The sequence below is a fragment of the Amphibalanus amphitrite genome, unplaced genomic scaffold (genome assembly GCF_019059575.1).
Source record: "Amphibalanus amphitrite isolate SeventyFive unplaced genomic scaffold, NRLGWU_Aamphi_draft 001308F_arrow, whole genome shotgun sequence".
NCBI lineage: Eukaryota > Metazoa > Arthropoda > Thecostraca > Balanomorpha > Balanidae > Amphibalanus > Amphibalanus amphitrite.
In genome coordinates, this window is record NW_024882801.1 from 31,940 (window position 1) to 56,154 (window position 24,215).

General features: G+C 58.0%; 1 protein-coding gene across 1 annotated transcript; it reads right to left on the reverse strand.

The window, feature by feature from the left end:
- Positions 1–2,230: 2,230 nt before the first annotated feature.
- LOC122372048 (serine/threonine-protein kinase 17B-like) lies at positions 2,231–20,382 on the reverse strand. Its single transcript, XM_043348903.1, has 7 exons — positions 19,537–20,382; positions 11,129–11,329; positions 9,641–9,779; positions 7,274–7,400; positions 6,706–6,754; positions 5,562–5,741; positions 2,231–3,454 (listed from the first exon to the last, which is right to left on the reverse strand). The coding sequence occupies exons 1-7, from the start codon at positions 19,701–19,703 to the stop codon at positions 2,677–2,679; spliced, it is 1,641 nt and encodes a 546-aa protein (XP_043204838.1). The 5' UTR covers positions 19,704–20,382; the 3' UTR covers positions 2,231–2,676.
- Between the last annotated feature and the right edge of the window lie 3,833 nt (positions 20,383–24,215).

A 24,215-nucleotide genomic window follows, 5' to 3' on the forward strand; every position in this document is an offset into this window, starting at 1 on the left:
TTGCACGTGGCACGTGCATAAGGGGTCACCCACATGCATCGGGAATAGTCCAATACTTGGTAGAAGGAATGAAGCTACCCTACAAAAATTACCGCGTGTAAATCGGTCAAGTGGTTGCTGAGATATAAGCCTCGCAAAAGCGTGACCACGGCCGGCCGCTCATACTCAGAAATTTCCGTTAATCTAAGGAAAGACTACGCTCGCTTCGCTCGCTCCGTAATCACTTTTTTGGCAATAGCATGTGAGCTCGTGCTTGATTTATTCCGCGCTGTGTTGATAAACATACGAGAAACATGCATCGATCGAAGTTTTGAGGATTTCTTTAGACATGCATGTGATTCAGCGCTGGCCTAAGACCATTATTATACGCCATTCAGCACTGAGAGTCATCATACGCCGCTCACAGCCATTTGTGGCCGGGAGTGAGATGTCCAAAAAGGCGAGGGTGCTCGGGGACGATGTGTCTGTCCCTCCCTGTGAGACTATCAGATTGGTGGGCGCCGGTCACCGCCGGTCGTGGAATCGTTCGCGGAATGAGTAGGTGCTAACTCTTGTCGCTGAGCCGTCAGGTCCGCGTTGCAGCAGTGCTTCCAGTCGTGTAAGGGATGAAGATCGATATTTGTGTGAAGATGTGCAGGCGTTGATCAATTGGGCTAGGGTGTCCGTGAGTCCCTGAACATGTCGTATCTTCCTCCAAAAAAGGCGGCAGTAATTGATAAACGTATATGCCATTGCCCTCGTGGTTGTCAACGTCTGCCGATGTTAAAAAGAGTATGTAGGCCTCTGTAAAAGGTTATTGTGTGTTCTCCGACATTGACATTGTTTGCTGTCTGTGCTCCGACAGAGACGGTGAGGAACTACTGTTAACGCCAGACCCCTTGAGACCCTAATTTTTCGCGATTACTTTTAAATGCGTGAAGGAATTTCAACCAAGCTCAGGACATGGCCGTTTTAAGACAGGCCGAAACTTTTACAATTTAGATATTTTATCGCCATTTCAATATTTCAGGCACTTGTCATTGACTCGTAATGTTAACTGTTTTTCCATCCTGGATAGAGGCTTTCTACGTCATATGACATTAGGCTCCGCCCACGACTGCGGCATTGACCCGTGCCCATCAGCGACCTCTGTACAAACGACACCCCTGCCATCTGTGAAGGACTATGAATTTCGCTGACGCTTCACGTGCTATGAGTCAATTGCAGCAGACGGTCAAGTAAATGTTAGGCTCTTGTTGACTCTTGTATATAGGACCAAGAGGACCATCACTCCTCAACCTACTACTCAGTCGTGCTTCGAACAAACGTTAACGATTCCTAACAAATACGATTTTCGATGTAGGGTATCTGTTTGAAATACGAGCGAGCCGTATGATGTGAAGCTCAGGCAATTAACTTATTATTGCGTTGTTCGATGGTTGCATAGCGATGTACAAATCGGCAGCTACTTGGTGACATCCGACATCCCATTATCGCATTATCTGCAACGCCATAGGCTTTAAATACAGGTGAATATTTCCTAACCTTATGTCAGTTATATGCCATCTGCCCGTCATTTGCAGCTTATAAAAAAAAATATATATCAGCGAACATGAGTGGTGGATGCGCATTGAGTGGTGGATGCGCATTGAGTGGTGGATGCTCAATGCGCATTGTAGAAGCAATGCGCAATGAGCATTTATGACTCCTTAGTCATCATGTCGCTCTCTGGGCACTGTCAGCCAAGACGCTACGCACAACTCCGCCGGCTTTCGGCACCGCTCGCCCGTCGCCCGTCCCCGCTCCCCGCCACAGCGAGAGTGACCGCGCGCCGGCCCGAAACCGCCGCAGGCCAAGACCACAGAGGCGGGGCTTAGCTGTGACGTCATAACGTATCACAGACTGACTGGTGATAGCCTCTACACACCGGATGAAAATCTTGCTCGAAATTTAACATTACGAGTCAATGACAAGTGCCTGAAATATTGAAATGGCGATAAAATATCTAAATTGTAAAAGTTTCGGCCTGTCTTGAAACGGCCATGTCCTGAGCTTGGTTGAAATTCCTTCACGCATTTAAAAGTAATCGCGAAAAATTAGGGTCTCAAGGGGTCTGGCGTTAACAGTAAGCGTCTCTTCTAAGTGTTCACCTCTGTCCTCTCCCATTCGACAGTGATTTCTGTTTCCATTCTTTCACACGAATCGCATTACTCCATGAGCTCGCCTTCCTCCCGAACGAAGACACCAGGGATTTAATTATTCGGATGTTTATTTATTATTTCTAAAATATTTGCAACCATAACACTATAACACAATGCACATAATAATCAAAGGCACATGTGTAGTACACAGTTTCATACACTTCATCTTGCTCCAATACTTTACACACCGACCTGACTAGCATTGTAAGCTAAAACTGAACACATTCGCTCTCTGGCGCGAAGCCACGCCAAGCCAGGGCGGGTGCACCACTCTCTCTCGACCGGCGTCATGACTTGACGCGTGCGCGCACGTGCGTCGCGAACGTCGCGACGACGCCGACGCCATACCCTGATTAGTCGAGTCCGTCGCGGCCGACGCAGACAATAAGTTACATAGTACACTTAGTTGTGACGATGGCAATAAGTTATGAAGACAACTGACAATGCGGTGTGCCGTGGCGAGCACGGCCGGCTCTCTGGGACGGAGGTGCCCCGGTCAGAACCGGCGCGGCGCCGTGCGCACCACCGGTGGCGCGGCGCTCTTACAGCTGAACATGGCCTTTGCGCGGCCCACGGCGCCCGTGCACACGTTCTCCCAGGGCCGCACGGGCTCCACGTTGAAGTCGTGCTCGTTGAAGCAGTCCCAGACGCGATCGGTGAGCTGCGCCACCGAGAGTCGCCGGTAGGAGAACTCGGTCTCCTCCCAGGACATATCACTCGTGCGGTCGCTGCTGCTCGCCTCAGAGGTCACGTCACTGGCGTCGTCGTCGACCGGCGGCGGCGTCATCGAGCGCATGGTGACGCGCGCTGACACCACCCGGGTCGGCTCCAGCTCCAGGGTCACCTCGTTGGGCACTGGCACGACCCGTACCGCCAGCGGACTGCACGAGCGCAAGCGCCGCTCGGCAGGCACTGTGAGCTCAGACTCCGCCGGAGACGTCACCGGGGCGTTGTCGACAGCGGACTGCGACACCGGCGCCGGCAGGGCGTTCTCGATGGTGTAGGCCCCGGTGGTCAGCGAGCTGGACCCGAAGCCGGAGTCTCGGCGCGTCGAGTCGTTACCGTTCTGCGTGTCGGTGTCGGCGCTGGTGATGGTGGAGGGCGGACTGGAGGTGGGAGTGAAGGGCAGGCTGGTCTCGTCGTCTGACGAGGCCGGGCTGTTGAAGCCACTGTCCTTTTCAGTCTGGACACAGTCGGAGGAGAGAAGCGACGGCTCGCAGTTGTCAGTCGACAGCCAAGGATGCTCCAAGCAGCTGTGCAAGGTGCGTCGTCCACTGGAACGAAAGAGATCTGGGTCAGTGACGTCGTTTACATAGGCTACTGCGCGGCGTTGAGCAGTCAGACAGATCAACAGCTAGACAGAGGATCAGCAAGACTATCATCAATAGCAGGCATTCCGCTGATGGCAGTGTTTGGTCTCCCGCGGCCGAGACAGCGATCAGGGGCACCTCAGGGGGCGCCCGATTGGCGGCGTAACCGGACCCCGGTCACAGGGACTAAAGGATTCAGTAGTCTGTCCCCACCCCGCCCCAACAACATCCACAGTCTGAGGCGGTCCACGAGCGACCTTAACGGGGGCTGGAGGCCGGCAACATGCGCATCTATCCGGGATGCGGGATCATGTGATCGATTCTAGGAGACGGCATTGCATCGCGTGCATAATGTAGTAGCATTGCATCCACGTTGTTACATCTGACATGGCCCGCATGCCAATCGGTATGGAATAAGAGTGCGACATTTTTGGGAGGCGTTGTTGCATATTCCTGCATCGCCCCACCCTAGGTCGCTAATTATTTTGAAAATTCAGCCCTGCGACCTTCCGTTGCTGGCGTCAGTCATAAAATTACCGCAATGAAATTGGCCCCATGCGCTAGATCCTGAACTACGACTGCGGGACCCACATTCAGCCGTGCTACTTGGCCGTACACAATTGGATTCCCGATTGGGCGGCCCCCCGGTCGGCCGGGCCACATCGCTCACACGGCCTTGGGCGAGCGGCCGGTCGGCCGGCTGTTTTGCCACGGCTCTGTTTGGCGTCTGCGCGCAGCTTTCTGTCTCTGTGCGCCGGCGACACGTGACTTTTTGAGCGGCGGCGCCACCACGCCGGCGCCGCACGCCGCTGGTCGCCGCAATGATAGCCTCAAATGGAGTCTGGCTCATGAGTAAAAGATACGACGTGCTCCGAATATGGCGGAGCGGCGCCACGGCGGCGGCGGCGCGCCGGCTTAGCATCGGGTTTTGGCGAGCCGGGTCGGCGGCCGCTGCGCCGGTTTTTGAGCGTCAGAAATGGCACGCCGTGGAGACAAAGGTGCTGGAGAGAACGCCAGTCTGACGGGCGCCGACCTGACCCGCCGCGACAGAGTATGACGAAGCACGGTCGGGCCAGGCAGCCGCCCCGGTCAGCGGCTTCCCCGCGTCCCGCCAGCGCGGCTGGGTGGACCGGCCGCTGCAGCTGCCGCTATCTAAGCCATCAGTAAATGGCTTCCCTGCAGCGGCAGCCTGAGTGAAGGCTGGCTCAGCTCGGCCGACCTCGGCACATGGCAAGAGCTGCTGGCCTCGGGCGGCTCTGTAGTCCGTGCCTCCCCTCCTCTCCCCTCCCTCCGTGCTCCGCGCTGTCCTCTGTTGCCGAGTGAATGACACTGCTCCACTGCACACTGCTCCACTGCACACTGCTCGGCCGCGCAGCGGTGGCGCCGGCCCCGACCAACCGAGCCTGCAGCGAACCGTGCCGCCAGCCGGACGTGCATGGTTTCCGCGGATTCGGCGCAAAAATGGACCCGACCGCCGCCTTCTGGGGCGGCCCAGAACATCGCTCGATTTAAACTGGATCAGCACGATAGCGCGGACTGGCGCTGTCGGAAAAATTCCCGGATTTGAACGGATCCGATGACTGTATTTGAGCTCACAGTCCGATCGTATCGGGGGCAAATAGTTTGTGGTGTGCCGAATTTCCGCCTCCATATGTGCAGGCTGGCAGCTGTATCACAAGCGCAAAATTAAAAGTCCTTTCATAAATGGTTTGGGAGGACAATGTACCTGGACTGCGAGCAATGAAACGATATTGTGTGCAGGATGGAGGCGTTTCAAGTAAGGACTGGAACTGCTAACTCAGCTATCTGATACGGGCTGGACTGGGCTGCTATTTGCACATACTGAGGCCCCAGCCGTGTTATGGTCGCGTTCCGAAACTCAGGCAGCCCAGCGACGGGCGGCTCTCGCCAATCGGGGTCGCGGCGGTGGCACGGACGGAGCGTCGTGGGCGGCGGGCGACCTCCTGTGGCGGCCCGCCCAGCAGGACTCTCTCCTCCCTCCTACCTCTTTCCCCTCTCCCTCTCTCTCGTCCTCTCCCCTCTCGCCACGCTGACACACCGCGATGCTCACCTCGGGTTTTTGACGAGCAGGCCGGCGATGAAGTCCTTGGCATTGTCGCTGATGTCGCTGAATAGGTCCTCGGGGAAGTCAACCTCCTCCGATGTGATGTTGCAGTAGGTCTCCTGGTTGTTGGCTCCAGTGAACGGGGTGTATCCAGTCAGCAGGGCGTAGGTCAGAACTCCGATCGACCTGGAACAATAGAGAGATGCCGTCAGTCACCGAACGGCGAGTAAGAACGACTCAGTGGAGTCGCTTGAGTCAGAATACAAGCCGTTAGAACAACACTCGCGCCGGCCGACAACTGGCGCCGGCCAATCCTTACACCGGCTGTGTTGATTTATACAGTGGCGCCGGGTGCGGGCCATGGAGGGCGGCCGGCCTGTCCGACAGGCTGTATATACAGCGCTGGGACGTGTCGGCGCCGGCGGCCGCCACCAATCGGTAGCGTATCGGTGTGTGGTCGGGTCGCCGGGCGGCCGCGCCGGGTCACGCAGCCGGCCGGCCGGCGCCGGCGCGCCGCCCGCGCACATACATTACCGCCGCGCGCCGACGGTATTGTGTTACCGCGGAGAAAGCCGGACGGGGCGTCACACTCGGGCCTGCCTGATGCATCGGTGTCCGGGTCGGCGCACACACGCACACACAGACAGACATACCGACACACGCACCCAAGCAGACAGACATACTGACACATGCACCCAGACGGGCACACAGACATACAGACATATGCACTCGGACGGACACACAGACATACAGACACACGGCACACGCACCCCAACGAACACAAAGCCAGACGCGAACCCGAGCATCAAGCTAGGAAGCAATGGAGAGGATATGAGTGATAGGTCAGCTGAATGGAAAATCTAGCTCTGCTGAGACTGCTATAAGTTAGATCGAGGACGGCGCTGGCCGTATCTGTACTGGAGTTTTATCTGGACCAGGGGCACAGCGGCGCGTCTTGTCTCTGAGTCAGCCTCCGGCGCCGGCTGTGTTTATACAGACGACGGTCGGCGGCGGCGCGCCTACAGACCGGAAGACATCACCGAGTGCTGAGAGGCCGGCGCGGCGGTCCGTTACTCGGTGTGTCCGTGCCCGTGTCCGTGTCCGTGTCCCCTGTCCCCACCCGTGCCCGATAACCCTTTCCAGTACTCACCACATGTCTGTGGCCAGCGAGAGCGGTTCGTAGTTGAGGATCTCCGGCGCTGAAACAAGAGAAAAACCACATGTGGGTTGTGCTCGGGAACGGGGCGGCGCCGGCGGCGGTCGGGGCACGTCCCGTCAGCCCGGGAATGCGGCTGTCGGCTGCGCTGGGACGCGCTCGGCGGCCTTGCCGAGCCGCCACCTCTGCGCTGTTGCGCCACCGGCAGCCGCCAGAGCGGCGCCGCTCGGATCATTTGAATACGCTCAGGGCGGCTGCAAAGGCCACGCGTGAACGGGGAGGCGGTGCACCGCGCCGGCGCCCGCCGGCCGACGGATCAGCCAGACGCACAAACACACACTGATCTGGTAACGTGAAGAGTGGAGACACCTGAGCATCCACTCAGTCTTACAGCAAAGTTATCTCAATTTCAGATCTCGATTTAAATTCGCAATGAACAGGTGAATGGCCAGTTATCTATTCGATCACCCTAAGCCTCTTACTGCAGATGTCCAGAAAAGCTTTTAACCGGTTTTGGTGAATGACGACATACGCATACACTCGCTGTTCCGTGTCTGCTTACCCATATAATCTGCCGTGCCCATGATCTCTCGGAGTTCGCCGTTGCCAATCACTTGTCTGGAGATGCCGAAGTCGCACAGTTTGACGTCACAGTTGGGGAATGGTCCGGTCAGCAGCAGGTTTTGGGGCTGAAACAGAAGGGGGCGGGATGGGTCACACACGGGAATACCACAGGGGAGGCGCGGGGGCAGTTCCGCGTCCGGTTGCGAATGACTCCGGTCGCTGTTTTTTTTATCGTGCTCGTGATGGATTCCGCTCGAAGGGGCGGACAAAACTGCCGCATCAGGCGGATGATCGTCAAATGCTGATATATCGCCCAAACTCAAAGAGAGTTGGCGAACAAATCGATTTATTCAGCGCTCCATAAAGCCAATTCATCATCTCTGAAGACAGCAAGAGATCGATCCAAATATGCGACCAAATTATAAACATCCGGGACCGGTGGAATTCTCAAGGACCACACGGAACTGGATCTGGTTTTTATTCCGTCACAATATACTTCGGTTGAGCAACATTTTCAGCATTATATTATCGTAGGTCAAGCGGTATTTCAAACACGCGTTTCTTCCTCGCTTTCTTTTCTCGACATATTTCAGTTTCAAAGCATATTTATAAACGGCCCTCACTTAAAAGTGAGATTTAAATATATGCAGGCTGCAGCCGAACAACAATGAACAAAGCGTTTAAGAGACGGTTGAGTTTGGTGTCGAGTGGGGCTGCCGAGAGATTTCTGCCCGCTGCCTGCTGTCGGCACCCGAACTTTCCCCGGTGCCCGCGCACCACACACACAGGCCGACAGACAGACAGACAGACGCCTTGTCGGCGGTTTCACTTTCCAGGCTGACTGGACAGAAGGTGGCAGCGTGCGGCGCGGAAATGAGCCCAGCCCAGCCCGATCGGCCGGTTCGGCTTACTCCGAGAATCGCAGTACCGGATTGCGCCGGTCGCTCAGCGATCAGCGCAGCGCTGGAGGTGCACAGTGGAAACAAACACCCTGCACCGAGGAGAGAGAGAGAGAGAGAGAGAGAGAGAGAGAGAGAGAGAGAGAGAGAGAGAGAGAGAGAGAGAGAGAGAGAGAGAGAGAGAGAGAGAGAGAGAGAGAGAGAGAGAGAGAGAGAGAGTGAGAGATCCGGTCACGGTCGTGTCTCCCGATCGGTTACGACCGATAAACCGCGAGTGCGGCGCTAATTCGGCGGAAGTAACGGGACGAAAAGGATGCTACAAGCTGATAGTTCAGTTCGTGATCGAGCCCGCTGGTGAAAATAAAATAAACGAGGTGAGAAGCTCGTTAAATAAAGTTAGGAATGTCAGGCAGGCAGGTGAGAAAAAAGTCTAACGAAGGGAGATACCGATTGAGAAAGAGAGAGTGGACCGGGACGCTCGACGGACGGGGTTACATCATAAAAACGGTAAGGAGAGGATCTAGAAGGCCCAATCCCGATTCGGGTATTGAGCCAGATACTCGAGTGCCGATTGATATACCAAAGTGGGCCGTCTGAGGACGTTCTGACTATCTTCCTCTCCACCAGCCGACAGGCGGACTGGGCGTCCCTCGAAGGTCGTCCTTCGAAGGACGTTCCGCGCGGTCACCGACCCAAGTGGCCCTATAACTCTAACTCCGACCCTTCACTCCCGGATTTGCACGCCGTCGTGTCACCAGGTCAGCCGGTCCAATTTAACAGATAGGCGCCGCCCGCTGCACCCGGAGGCTATTTTAGCCGGGATATTAACGCCCCCGGCATATGGTCGCCTGTCAGCCGATAGTGGGCCACGATAGTCACAGCCGGCAGAGTTCTGCGCCATGAAGGCCGCAGCGGCTGAGTACAGAGGGGGACGGGCTGGGGGCCGTTCAGACCGCAGGATCGGGGAGGCCATCGCGCCCCAATGCGAGTGGAACACGCACCGGTGTTGTGGTGGAAGGTCTGCGCCTGAGGCTCGTACACAACTGTTGTTCGCCTTTAGGATCAACACGAACAAGGACGGACCGATTGACCGGTGGAGTCGACACGGGCCTGATGAAACCGTCAGCACATATCGAACCTTCGATACCTGATACGGTCGGGCCGATATGTGCCAACTCAGCAGATGTTCGCGGCAAACCCTGCACCGAGTGGCTTATATCGCGCTCTGTACCGGCCGAGGAGCGCCCGTATCACACTGAAATCCCGGACTCTGTGTTTGCCTTTCGACTTGATAAGCGTTTCGAGGGGCGGTCGCTGACAAAGCAGCGAAACGACCGTTGTGAGTGGATGAGTAATCAACAATCAAACTAGAACCGTTGCAGCTGGGACTTAGCGCGATAGGATATCGATGTCAATTTTGCACCGAGCACGACAAACAGTCTGTTCAGCTCGCGTTGGAAACCTACCTTGATGTCGAGGTGGGCGATGTTGTTGTCGTGAAGTTGGTGCAGTCCTTCCAGAATCTGGCGCATCATTCGAATCACGTCCTCCTCCCTGATGAACTCCTCCACATCCAGCAGGGTCTGCATCTCGCCTCCGTTCGCCCTGCGGAGAGACATCGCAACGTCAGCCGCTGCACCCTTCCAGCCCTCCCGGACGGGCGCAGTTTCGCAACACCTCCCACTCCCTCTCTGCGGATCATCCGCCGACAGCCCGTCGAGCCGACGAGTGATACTGACAAACAAGACCGATGATGAGAGCTGAAATCACGTCGGGCGGGTGGGTTCTCTGCGCCGCTGGCGGGCGCAGTCGGCGCTGCCCCGGCGGCTCGGCGGCAGTGGTCCGCCCTCCTCCCATGACCCAGAACCGCTCGGCGGTAGCTCGTTAGCGACGCGCTGCAGCTCGCGGTAGTCGGGTGACGCCTTCGAGGCACCCTGCGTGGCCGCCAATCCGGGTCAGACCGTGCACTCGTACGGTCGGCGCACTGGCCCGGCGAGTGGCTCTCACAATGGCTGCGAGCTGCTCACAGGGCCGTTCGCAGTATAGCGGCCGCAATGCCGTTAGGTGGGCGGCGTTCGACCGCGACCCCACAACCCCTGGAGGTCGACCGCTGTGACCTGATCGAGCCAGCCACCAAGTGCCGCGGTCTCGGCTGTACTTGGCTCGTGACGCCACTGAGGGCTGTGCCGTCATCATAACCCACGCGCAAGTCGCTTGCCTCAAACACCTACTAGTTACACTGAATATCACGTCGTATGAGTGATTGTGATAAGCGAAATGGGCCACTTTGCCCAAGTCTGGGAGGAAAACTGGACCGTCGTGCGCAGCAGTGCTCGTTTCTGAGAGCTAAACAAACATAATTGAATTTCGTGCGACTGTGGGCGAGCTGAGCTCTAATTCGACGCCCGCGAGCTCGCCAAACACGTGGGCGCCGATCAGAAGAAAGTACGATCGCAGGTACGGTCCGCGCTGCGGGCGCCCTCATGTGGTCAGTTTCTCTGTGAGGTAACAGGCCACTGGCGATCTCCGGTCCCATGGTTTGGCGTCGCCAGCCTGGCAGTTTCGGCGAGCCAGTTTCTCCAGCAATGGGCCAATATGCTGACTTCTGTTTTAGAAACGCACAAAGGAAATCGAGGCACGTGAGAAACATGCGGCATTCTCTCGCGTTTCGCTTAGGTCTCGCCGGTCTGTATGCTCTGCTGGGGTGTGGGGAGGCTGCAGGGAGGGGCGCACCCGCCGGCAGCGCCGCTGGACTGCAGACTGCATTCCATACGGGTCACGACCCCCCGACCGTGGGACCACAGAGGTATGCGGGCGATACGGCAGTCGCCGACACGGTCCGCAACGCCAACAGTCGTGCAGACCAACCGAGACGCCACCGGAAACGAGTCACCTCCCCGCCCTGACATACCACTCGCCCCACCCTCTCTAAACGTCGCACCCCTCATACTCACAGTTCCAGAACAAGGAAGATCTCTGTGGACGTCTCGAACACTTCATGAAGCTGGATGATACGGCTGCAGTCGGCGAAGGCGTCCAGCACGGCGATCTCGTGGTAGATGTCAGTCAGCCGGCGCCGCTTGCGCAGCACCTTGGCGGCGAAACGCTGTCCGGTCAGTTTGTGCGTGCATTTCCTCACCGAGGCGAACTGTCCTCTGCAACAGACGGAGGGAGGGAGCGGTCAGGGGTGCGGTGACGTCTGGCGACGGGCGGTGTTTCGATGGCGCCGAGATGGGGCCTCGGCCGTGAATTTCAGTCGGGTGTGAGCGATCCGTATCGGTGTGGGGCCGTGCTGTACCCGTGGGAAGCCGGCTGATGGGACCGACTCAGCGGCTGCCAGCCAGTCGTGACCGTGACACGACTCTGGCGACGCGGCGCCGTCACGGCCGCTCGTCACGGCGACCGTCATGGCGCCCGTCACGGCCCGTCGGTCGTCACAAACACGGCACACTCCCAGCTGCGGCCGCCGCTGCAGGCTGCAAGCTGCACCCTCCCCGCCCCGCGTCCCTCCCGCCCCGGCCGGTAACAATGGCCGACATGAATCATGGCTGGGATTTACACGCTGCAAACTGCAGATACGGCAGGACAGTGTCGTGGGACGGCGCGGCTCAGCAGCTCAGCGCCTAGAGACAGAGGGTTTCAGCCGGCATCTCCCCCACTCGGTGCAGCTGCAGCGCCGGGATACCAAACTCGTAAACACGCTCCGCGACCTTCGGTAACGCAGAGCCGAACAGTGCTGCGCAGAATGCGCAATCGAACAGCCGCAAAAACGCGTCCGCCGTCACCGCTGGACCTTGGGCGATATTGACGCAGAGTGTGCGTATCGAGCCATCTGGCGCCGGCCGGGCGGCAGGCGCGGGGACAGAGCCGTTCCGCCGACCGCCGCAGAGACAAGGCGCTGGCCACCTCGCTGTCAACGGCCGCCGAGCCGTCCCACTTTGTGTACGAGCGGTGAGAGCGATGAGCAAGCACGGCTGCGTGCGCAGAGGCCAATTCAAGTGGAGATCCCGCCAGGTTTGAGCCCATTACTCGCAATGTGGGCGAGAGAAAGAGAGCGCCGGCCGCGCGGGAAGCGGCCCTCGCGCACGGAGAGGTGAACTTTCCACCACTTGAGTCGGCAGGCGGGCACCGTTACTCCAGTTTCAGCCGCGCGAGCGGTGCCGTTGCCAGTTTTTATTCGACGCCAGTGCGGCCGCAAGATTTCCCGTTGACCCGTCGGTTATGTGGGGTTAACTTGGAGCTTCAGAAAAACAGTTGAGACGAGTAACGGCACCTCCTGGCTGTCTGCCTGGCCACGGCTGGCCGAATGGGACGGCGCGGCGGCTGCTGCGGCGCGGGGTAGCGCGGTCAGAGCTCAGGACACGGACATGACACCGGGGTGTCACGGCGTCTGTTCCGCCGGGCATTGTTGGCCAGCCGGCTCTGATAGAGGCCTGATTACGGCCCGCGTGGGTGCGCCGTCTAGGGTGTGTCCGCCCGACCGGCCGGCCGGCCGGTCATGGCCCGGTTATGCCGCCGCCCGCGGCCGGCGCAGCTGGGCTGTCTGCGCGCCCTTCCGCCGAGAGCCAGGACGTGCCGCGGCTCCGCGCGGAGCGTAGGCGGCGCGCCCGGGGCGGAAAGGTGGAGGGCGCCGTCGGGCTGTCGGGTTCGATTCATTACCAAGGCCGGCCGGTCGCGGCGGGGCGCTGCAGCCGCGCACCTCGGCTCGGCAGGTCGGTGACAGGGCCGCTATCGGCGGCAGCGGCGCCGGCCGAGCGGCCCTAACCAGCACCGTTAGCGGCCGCGCGCGGACGACCTCGGCCGGCCGCTGACCGGCGCCGTGCGTGCGAAGGCGGCCGCTCTCTGCACGGACGTGGACCGCTACCAGCGCCGCTGGGCCCACCGCCGCGGCCGACAGGTGGCCTCTGGGGCCGGCGCGGCAGATGGTCAGCGGCCTTCCTCTCCTCAGAACGACAGCCGTCTCTAGACCTTGACAAGGACGTCCCGAGACGGCTCCGGTCCAGGTAAACACATACAGAGCCGACCGCTTTCTAATCGGCTCGGCTCCAGCGGCCCGAGCGTTGGCCGCGCCGCGCGGTGGGACAGCCCCACCGGCTACCGTCAGTCGCGGACACTATCGGACCGTTTCCGGCACCGAGCCGGGCTTCCTGCCACCGCCGCGACCGCTGACGCAGTCGGCGACCTCGTGCCCGGGCCGTCCCAGCTCCGCTTCGCACCTCCGTGCAGCGGCCTATTCGGCGAACCCTGCGCACAATCAGCCCATTGATGCATTTGCGCAATAAAATGCCGCGTGCCGCGCTGCCTGTCCAGTGTCCTGTCGCCTCACGTGGCCGAGCGCCGCATCTGGGTCACTCCAGCGGTCGAGCCGCCGGGGCCGCGCCCACGGTATGCCGCGACATCGGCACCAGCGCGCGGCGGCACGCGGAGAAAACGGAAACTGGTCGACGGCGCACCGGCCGGCCGGGCGGCGCCGAGGACCAGCGACCCGTCTGTGACAAGTTTAGAGAGGCGTGCGCCATCCCCAGCACCAGTTTGCAGCGGGCTTAGATACAGCCAGACAGGAACACGGTCCACAGATAGGGAGGCCGGCTTTGCGGCGCGTGCAGACGTCCTGCAGGCTGCCGGCGCCGGTGCAATCAACACGTGTCGTCGCGTCTATCACTGGGATGTCGGAGTAACTGGGCCGGGCGTGGCGCGGCGTCTGGCGATCGGCGTCTCTGGCCCGGTGCCAGGTCTGCCAGCTCAGCGCTGCCGCCGGCCTCACCTGGTCTGCCTCCGCCGGCACCGTGCACGGTCCGATCCGACCCGGTCCGGCCCGGTCCGCCGGCCTGACCCCATTGCTGAGTGGCCGACCGACAGCTGAGCGGTCCCAGACCAGCCGTCCGAGCTCCGCCGCCATCGTCCAACCGATCTCAGTCCGTTACGTTCTAGCCGTCGACATAAGACAGCGCCCCATTGTTACCAGTGCGTGTCGCTAAAATTCACCAGTGAGCCTTCGTGGGTAATCACACGAGGCAGTCCTACAGCGATAGTAAAGCGAGGGCTGAGATCATCAGGCCTAGCGCCTGACATCATCGTCATTATATGACGTGTCTGGGCGCCGCAAGGTAACTGACATATGATGGCGAAACTCGCATTATCCACTGAAGGTATTGAAGTGCTCCCGAATACTCGAGCTCGCGGCGCTGTGTATAAAAACGGCTAATGCTCAGGTCGAGATTGCTCAAGATACTGCAAAGACGAACGTCATTGGCGCCCTCGAACAAGGACGTCAAGATGGGACAAAGAAGGTCAGAGTCCTACTGCGAACGAACGTCAGCTGACGGCGGCGTGCGCAGATGACTAATTGTGACACAGTCGTTGAGCCTCGGCCGATAGATAGCGGGAACACCAGTTGTCGTTTCACAGATAGCAGGCCTTACGCCGATACGGTATCTGCATTCTGTTTACTCCCGGCTCGGAGCGGCTTTGCGCAGTCAAGGGTCGCAATAAAGCTGGTTTGTATTTGCGCTGTGTTGGCGGGCGGTTTTTACTGGTGCTGGTGGCGAGACTGCGGCTCTGAGCGGCGTTTCTGGCCGGGGGGTGACGCCGGTGCCGCCTCCCGCGGTGAGCGCTGACGTCACCGCCGAGAGAGCGGGGGAGGAACGGAGAGGAGCGGGGGAGGAACGGAGAGGAGCGTGGGCGGCCGAGGCACCTGCGTGAGGCGAGAGTTGGCAGCCTTATACGGCCCGCCACCGCCGTCCTGCCGCGCACACAGCCGGCTGAGAAAACAGAGGCCCCGCCAGCCACTGCGGCCTTCAATATGACCGACAAAACTAGTCCATGAGCTCAAACGATCATCAGGCCGGTAGTCCATTGTCCTAAGCCTGGAAAAGTACCGGCAAGCGGCTTGAGCGCCATGCACGGATTACGTGGATTTTTGTTCTGGCCTGGCGGCCAAAACTGGTTCACGCGACCGGGAGGCGTCAGTGGCCGCTCAAAAACGGCGCTATGTGTGACGGGGCGCGGCGACGTATCGGCCACCATCGCCGGGTCGTGACGGCGGCGACCTCGCAGCGGGCTGAGCCGCTCCGCCGCCCCGCACAGGCCCGGCACAGCGCACTGCTGGGAGAGCGCCGGCCCTAAACACCGGGCGCGCCTTGAACTGGATTCGGCGCGCCGGCCGACCGACCCGCAGCGGCGGCGTGTGCGCCCACCGCCTCGGCGTGGGAATCGGGGACCTTGATTAACGAGCGCGCAGCGTTTCACAACACGACGGGGCGCCGCCCTCGGCCGGCCGACCGACCCGCCAGTCCCGGCGCCTCCGCCGCCCCCGCCAAATCGGCACCGAAAATAGTTCAAGAGCACGAGTTGTCGACGCGCGGCCCGCGGCCCATCTGCGGAGGTCGCCGGTGGTCGACGACGATTGCGACAGTGTCGTCTACGACAGGTGGTCGTCGCAGCGCGATCCATCACAGTATGACCTCGGCCGACCGGGGAGGCGACCGAGGGAGTCACGACAGATCGCAGCGATCGTCACGGTCAGAGTCACGGCCGTGAGTTACAGACTCGTGATCGGTGGCCGGGGCCGCGGCGTGCCGGCCATCAGGTCAGGTCAGGTCACCCATACCAGCAACTCTGAGTGACGGCAGAGCATCAACACAGCAGGGCGCCAGCGGACGGCGGGCCAAGACGCGGGTGGTCGCTTTCGCGGCCGACATAAGTGGTTTTGGTCGGGGTGATAGGGATCAGTCGCGTCCCGGCCACTCCGCGACCCTTTGTTAGACGGCGTTTTGTGGGCCCCGCGTGCTGGATGGACGATATCAGCCACGAACTCTGGTGGAGAGCGGCGAAAGGGTGCGGCGCTCCCACGTCAGCTCCGGCTCGGCGAGGTCCCGGCCGGAGCCGAGTGGTCGTTTTTGTGGCGCTCGGCGCCGCGAAATGCAGCAACCGTCGTTGTTTCGCCTGCCAGCCGCCGGCCGGGGCCAGCTGCCGCGGACAATCGTGAGAGCCCGCGGGTCAGTGGCCGGCCAACAGCGCCGGCACACGCGCCGAGCGGAGAGGGCGGTCAAAGCCGGCTCACGGTCCATAGATCCAGCACGAGCAACGGACAGAGAAGGGAGGGTGCCAAAAACCCGGCGAACGGTTACCAAACAACGGCACACGCACGGGAGGGGTGCAGTTACTGAACTCGGGCTAACAGTTTCTGAACATGGTACTTATTAGCAACCAACAACAGACCCTTGGCAGCTTAGCTCAGTAGAAAGAGGCCCGGTCAGGGACTACACGGCCTCTGCACCCTGTACTCTGCCTATAATGGTCTCCGCTGCATTGCAATGTCCATATTGGACCTCCGCTCCCTATCCTGTTCTGTATCCCGGATTCAGGAGTGTATGACCGGGGGTGTCTGTCCCAGCGGTGGTGACCTTGCTCGGACGACCGGCTCGGAAGGTCGAACACTGCAGATGACCGAGAATAGAGACATAGCGACCGTCTCTGAACGCTCTGAACAGGCCGAGTGACTCCACAGAGCCGCACTGTGGTGTCACTCAGGAATTCAACGGCAGGTGCAGTGAATTTCTTGCTGACCACCGCTGCCAGTTCTGCAGAGTTGAGTCATGCGAGGCATGCTGCCTCGTCTTCATTGGAATTTCCGAACAATACAGAAAAAAGGCAGTGACATGTCGTTCGATCAATGGATGTCTTTCGCTCTGTTGAAATGCCAAACACATTGGAGCCAAACAAGCGTCCGTCTTTTTCCAAACACCTAACGGACCGATCATCAACCGTCTGGAGACTGCAACGCATCGGCCGAGGGCTGGGAGACTGCAGCGCCGAACATAAACACAACCCTGCCGGGCCCCTCGACCACCGAAGCGACAAACACTCCCGTCTTCCCGCCGGATGTCAGTGAATTCCCGGCCCTCGGTGCCCAAACGACTCCTGTTTGCACACCTGCTATGAACTGCGCGTGACTCAGGCCCCGGAACGGCCGCCGACGTCGGTATGCGGTACCGTCGCCGCCGCCAAGAGGTCGGCGTATCGGCTCGATGCGTCACCACTGTTGTTCGGCGTCAAGAGCCGCCACCGCTTATCCACGAGCTGTCAGCCATCCAGTCGGGTGCTATTTGCATCCGAAACGTTTGTCTGGCCCGGCCGAGGTGGTGACTCAGTGGGCACGCAGCACCTTCGAGCGCGCCGAGCCTAAAATGGCTCCAAACCGGGCCCACAATATCTCTATGGAAATTACGCAACCAATCTAGGCACGCGACGCAAAACACACTTAATAAACCAGCCTGCTCTCTCGCGACCATATAAGACGAGGATCGCACCATGCAGTAAGCCGGCCTAATTCGGAGACCCCTTTTCATACATGCTTATATGACGGTTGTGTTATAGTGCATCTACGCGGCGGCTGATTCTCCCGTCGTGTGTGCGCCGAGCGGCCGAGGCGGCGGCCGGCGCTCGTCCGTCGTCACCTCCTCGGGCGCTGCTCAGAGCCGACCAGGAAGTGCGGCTGGCGCACGGACGACCTTCCCGGCCAGGCACGCGCTGGCTTCTCGCCGAGCGGCCGGCGAACCGTGGTGTGACTCAGCAGCGACCGAGCGGCGCCGGCGAGCCCGCGAGGGGACGACCGGCGGCTGTGACCGCGGAGGGAGCGGAATGGGGAAAACACCGCCGGATAGAATATCACGCGAGGGCTGCCGGCCGGCGTGGGATCGTGTCCGGTGGTCGGCGGGCCGAAGCCGGACGCAGCGGGGAGCCGTCCCTCCGGTCGGACCACCCTACTCCCCTTTCCTGTCAAACTTTGGTAATAAGCGACCGGAAGAGTCGTCCAGGCTCGACCGACTGCGCCACAGGACTCCCACCGCAGGGAGGTAAATATCCCTCCCAGTCCCGCCGAGGTGATCCCACCAGTGCGTCAACAGGCCCGCTCCATTGTTGCACAAGTGTTTGGCCGCGACCGCGCCGCATCTTCTGTCCCTCAGAGGTCCAGGAGACGCTCTAAGCCCCGTTGAAGCGGGCCTCCTTGAACGGTCCCTGTTTACTTTAGCCAGTGCCGTTTCTACGAAGCATTCCGTCCGGCTGTGTATGCCTCAACTGAAGGAATGCGGGCGGTACTGTGACCTTGGTGACCCCGCGGGACTGTCGCCCGCTCCCAGCCCGTCCACAGGTCAGAGGTCACTGGCTGTCCGAGTAGACTGCCCTCCGGGCCCGGACGCCCACTGTGGATCACGCCACTGCACGCGGCCCATGAGGCCAGCGGGCGATTATAGCTGCGGCCCGACTGGCCCGGCAGCAGCTAATTGTGCCGGATCGGCTGCATTCCAGGCCAGTTTAGAGTGATAGCAGCGGACGCACCGCGGACGGCCCGCTTTCGCTGCACCGCTGCAACTGCAGTTAGCAACTGCAATGTCATGAGCAGCTTGTATGGCAGCCAGTATGACGAGTGATTGCACAGATGACAGTCGTCTGTGCAGTTATAGTCTCCAGTTACATGTCTAGTCAGAGGATGACATTCCACAATTCAGTCACAGCTGTCCGTCCCCAGCCCAGCTCAGCCCGAACCCAGCTGTAGCCTCGCCCTGGGTGGCTCTTAAGTATAGGCGGAGTTCAGGTGTGGTCCTCATGAGATTCTCACACCGGCGGCGCTTCTGAAGGACCGCTAATAACAGGGGGGCTAGTACCAGTGGGAGGTCCCGGGTCCACCCCGCAGCCGGAGGGATCCCTCCGGAGCCGCCGGAGCCGGAACTGGCAGCCGGTGGAATGCGGGATCGGCCAAACTGGTCATGGATCAACCCTGGATGGTCTGCGGACCGCCGGAGCCGGTCGGTTGGACCGCAGAATACCTCAGCCGGTCGGTTGGACTGCAGAATACCTCAGCCGGTCGGCGGACCGTGGGAGTCGGTCGGTCCGACCCGGCGCCGTAACTGTACTCGATCGGGTGCGGTCGGCCGCCGCGGGCCTACTGGGCGGACCGGGCTGACGTCAACCCCGACCGCGCCCCAACCCGAGCACGCACGCACGGCGGCGACCACGGGACGGCGCCCTGACCATATACGAGCACGGCGGCGGGAGGGGAATATAATACACACCCACGGATGGTTAGACAGCATGACTACCACTCATGGTGCAACCAGCGCCGCAGCAGTGCAGCAATGTATTGCACTACTGTGTGACAATATAGCCATGCAATATAATGCAGTAATACAATTGCACGGCCGTTGGTGTCACGGTACAGTCCTACCCACCACTGAGCTTATGCCCGGAGCAAGTCAGCAAGCCCCGTGACCGGTTACCGCCAAAGGCCATCTAACCTCGCCCAGAGCCCCTTGTCCCAAAACCCCACGTTACGATTTATCTGCAATCCTCTCGGACTCACCTGGCGAAGGGCACATGTTCAACATCGTAGACGTCGTGGATGGAGCCGTCGGTGACCAGGTGGGCGAGCCTCTCCTGGCCGGGGGTCAGTAGTCCGCCAGAGCCGGGCGCCGAGATCAGCGTCCGCTCCGGCACTCGGCCGCACCGTATGTCAAACACCTCGCGCATGGCGGCGCGCCTCCGCCCGCTCCGTCTGTGCTCGCGCTCGCTCCGGACTGGTGTCCCTGACGGCGCTCACTGGCGGCGCTAGCTCGTGCCCGCTCGGAGAGCCACGCGCTCGCACGCCCACCCGCTCGCAATTCTCGCGTCCGAATGGTGGGCCGCCGGAGCTGAGCGCGGCGGCCGCGGCGGGGGGCGGAGCCTGCCCTGTGACGTCACTGGTCTGAATGGCGCCCGTCAAGGTCCCCGGCGGGCCGGCGGCCGGCGCTGGTTATTTGCTCAAAGGTGCACGGTATGAGAACTGTAATTGATTCGTCTGTGCACGGAGGGGGGGGGGGGTGTTGAAGGGGGACAGGGGGTCGCTCATGGCGCGCAGTGTGTCAGGGCGCCGGACTGGAGAAGAGGGGAGCCTACTCGACCGTGAAGGAAGTGCTGGCGAGGGTCCGTGGAGGTCACCCTGTGACCGGCCTGACGAGCCCGCTACTTATGCCACAGTTGACCCGAGGCCGGACCCGGCTCAGACGCTACTCGACTCCTCGAGGTGTGTTTGGGGATTAGACGTGAGCTGCAGCGCAATTATTTAGGGCTGAATGTCAAAATGGAACACTCGAGATGACGCTTCCGCTTGTAAGGAAGTGTTTGCAGCATATCGTTATTCGTTGAGCGTACCCGCATCCTGTTGGGCATCTGTAAGATATGCACTTGTTAGCTTGTAGGACTTCTTGGGTCAGCATACAGCTGAGCTTGAGGTGGGAGACCCTCAATGCCGTCCTTGAAAATAATTTCACTAGGCATATTGTACCGTGCAATGTGTATGCAGGAATTATAAACGAGCCACGAGGTAATGAAAATCACGGCGGTCTTGGACGCTACGGGGGCAAGCTCCAAAAAAAGCTTCTCCAAATTTCAAAACTCATCGGAGTTTGATTCCTCATGCACTTCTGTGCCTTTCAAAACAAATTTTTACTCATAAAAATTGCTTAGTATCCGTTTTATTCTCGAAAAAATATTTTCGTCGATTTCGGGCGCTGCGGGGTGGAGCCATCTATATTACTATTTGAGGTGGGTGCGTCTGTCCGTTACCGAGGTCCCGACTTGGTGGTGCTTTGCGTGGACTGCAGGCCAGACCGTTGCACCTAGCGCCCTGAAATTTGCACAACTCATAGATCAAGGATGCGTGACGTGCCTTTGAGGGGTCTCAACTCGATCGGATTGATAGGGAGCGCGTGGCGCGTGCCCAAAAAGTGCAAAATCGCGTCATAGACTTTACGTGTATAAATTGGCGCGCGAAATCGGGCGAAAACGGCCAAATTTGCCCGACACGGGTCCGGTCCCCGTGCAATATCTTGGTGACCAGGGGTCCGATCGGCACGGGGAAAACAGCATCGTGTAGATAATTGAGCGGGCTGTCGAATGGTGTACGGTGTAGAGGATGGCACGTGCCACGTGCACCCGTGAGGGCAGTTTTGTTGAAAAAATGCGGTTTTTGACGGATTTTGGAATTGATTTTATTTTTAGGTGACCGTTAAACAGAGCGAGTTGAAACAACGCCTGTTGGCAAGAGAAATGTACCGCCTCTCATGGGAAAATTGTGAATAGCTAATTGATCGACGCCAAAGTGGTACAAATCACGGGAGAAAATGGTGTTTGTCGATTATGTGCCACTTTATTATTCACACGGTTTTTGCTGTATAACCTGATGCGTCTGGCAGTTGACAATGGTACCGTTGGAAAGAGCATTCAATTCTGTCCAAGACTCAATCTTCATTTTTACATCATAAGTAACAGTATTCTTAAAAATGTAAATGTTCCAAAACATTACATTGTCATTTTTAGCGAAATTCATCGATGGCCCTCAAAAGACTTCACGCCAGTTTTCGAATCATTCTTAAGTAGAACGCATGATAATACGACACGGGCACCTCGATGCGATGTATCTTTTTTTGTTTTGGCCGTCAAAAAGCAATCGAACGAAATGGATACCAACCAAATCGACACAAACCAACCCAATACCCACGGGTCAACATAACCCTTCTTCGCGTTGCGGAGCACGCGGGTAACCCTAGTTTGCCCCAATTGGGCTGGAGCCTGCCTCATTTGCGCTGGATGCGCCAGTGAGCTGTTAGGAGTTAATAAAAATGCTCGCAAAATTCACATTTTGTAAAATATACTTATGTATAGGCGTAGTGCTGTGAGATTCAATATAGGATATTTTATATTTGTGCATGAGGAGGGGTGGGGCAGGGTACACTCTCGGCTCTCGGCTCTTCATTAATATTTAGGAAAAGTGTTTTTCTCAAAGAACAAAACGAACCAGGACAAATTAAAACACGCCGAAGGGTGAAATAAAGTTCGTACATCCGGCCTCTCTGGGTTGTTTCTCATTATACGCTGAAACTCACAAAGGAACTAAAGCGAACGAAATTCTCTGTTACTAAATGATTGAAAATTGCCGATGACTGTTTATCCCACCTCAGATCCCAAGCCACATATGTATATTAGCCTCTAGCCTGTCGACGGAAAGAATGCTAGTTCTCAACGAACAAATCTCCAAGAAACACTCTGAATAGCTCAATCCAGCAATTCCGCTGGTGACTTCAGCCTTTCAGCGTGCTTCTGCAGAAGGATGAAGCAGCTCGTCCAAGTTTGGAGTGCCTGACAAGTTCCCCTCCCCGGTCCGGCTCCGGAATCCATTGTCAGGTCCGACGTCACACATTCAGTCGCCATGACAACTGACAGGCTGCTCCAAATATGGCCTAATGTGCAGCCGGGCGCCGGCGGTGCCGCGGAATCCCAAACTGGCTTCTGCCAGTGCTGACGAGTCCCGGCAGACAGATACGGAGAAATAAATCAGTCAGCCGGGCCGTCACTCATGCCAGGCGAGCATATCCCTCTCAAACTGGATGTGGAATAGATATATTGAAGTATATTACAAATGCATGTGCAATGTGCATCTGAACATGGTAGGGTTGTTTTAGCTATCCGAGAAAGCACAGTATGCATGTTACAACGAATCACATTACAGTCATGAGTGGCAATATTAGCCGTTTTCACGACGGGCATCTGGTACACATTTGGTGCACATTTGGTGCAGATTAGGTGCATATTTGGTCAACTTAGGTTCAGTGTATCTCTAAGTAGCTATAAACTAGATTTGCACTTGTTGCTTTTATGCCTGCTTTGTCTTATTATCAGAGAGTATCATCGATTAAAACACTGAAATAAATTCATAAAATGAAGATATTTGCTGTAAAAGAGATTAGGTGCAGATTTGGTAAATTAGGTGCACTCGCTGGAATAGCCCGTCGTGAAAACGGCTATTATCGACGTGTTACCAAACCGCTAGAGTAGGTATTTATTCAATGTAACGTAATTCATGTTATATGCGCTTCACTTTTGAAGCAAACTATACAATATACATACAGATAACCAACACGACATTTTTTGCAAGAAAACAAAAGAAAGCTTTACAAAGTTACCCCCTAAAGACAGTCGGTATCATATGTGGCACGTACCTCAAGTGTACATATTTGCCTTCTTTGGACTTCGTGTCTGTAAATAAAAAAGAAAAACTCTCTCTCTCTCTCTCTCTCTCTCTCTCTCTCTCTCTCTCTCTCTCTCTCTCTCTCTCTCTCTCTCCTCTCTCTCTCTCTCTCTCTCTCTCTCTCTCTCTCTCTCTCTCTCTCTCTCTCTCTCTCTCTCTCTCTCTCTCTCTCTCTCTCTCTCTCTCTCTCTCTCTCTCTCTCTCTCTCTCTCTCTCTCTCTCTCTCTCTCTCTCTCTCTCTCTCTCTCTCTCTCTCTCTCTCTCTCTCTCTCTCTCTCTCTCTCTCTCTCTCTCTCATGATAAATAATGATACGACCCCCATCAGCAAACTCCTTACTCTGACCATAGACCATGCTGGTATACAGAGGTCTCGATATTCAGAGGTCTATGCTCTTGATTATTGTTTTCAAACTAGCGTGACTTGTTTCGAATACCTATAGCGGCTGTGATTGTAGCAGTCTGAACTGATCGTCTTTTCAAATCAGCTTCTCCAAAGAAGTTTGACTGGTTGTTGTCGTCCAAAGAAGATATCCCATGGCTGGGCTGGCCTCTGAATTCCGGATCAGTCGTTCCAGCAGTTGGACTGACTGGTCGCCGTTCTCTGAACAGTGGACATCGCCAGACAGTGCCATGTAAGGAACGCCGTCAGCTCTTTTCTCACAGGCTATCGTGAGAGCTGATGATAGCTAATGCCCAGTGGCCATTTACGGATATCCACAATCAAATGTCTGTGAACTCTGTCCGTCTGTCCGTCTGTCTGTCTGTCGTCTGTCTGTCTGTCCGTCTGTCCGTCTGTCCGTCTGTCCGTCTCTCGTCTGTCCGTCTGTCCGTCTATCCGTCTGTCCGTCTGTCCGTCTGTCCGTCTGTCCGTCTGCCCGTCTGTCCGTCTGTCCGTCTGTCCGTCTGTTCGTCTGCATGCCTGATCAGCCAGCACTCTTGCTACTTGACTCAGAGTACCTGCAATTCTGATGGCGATG

Excerpts from the sequence above, each read along its gene's own strand:
- LOC122372048 (XM_043348903.1), bottom strand. The coding sequence starts at position 19,703 with ATGCGCGAGGTGTTTGACATACGGTGCGGCCGAGTGCCGGAGCGGACG. Across the intron at positions 5,742-6,705 it reads TCGCTGGCCACAGACATGTG|GTCGATCGGAGTTCTGACCT; the intron begins GTGAGTACTGGA and ends CTATTGTTCCAG. Across the intron at positions 3,455-5,561 it reads CTGCTCGTCAAAAACCCGAG|TGGACGACGCACCTTGCACA; the intron begins GTGAGCATCGCG and ends CTTTCGTTCCAG.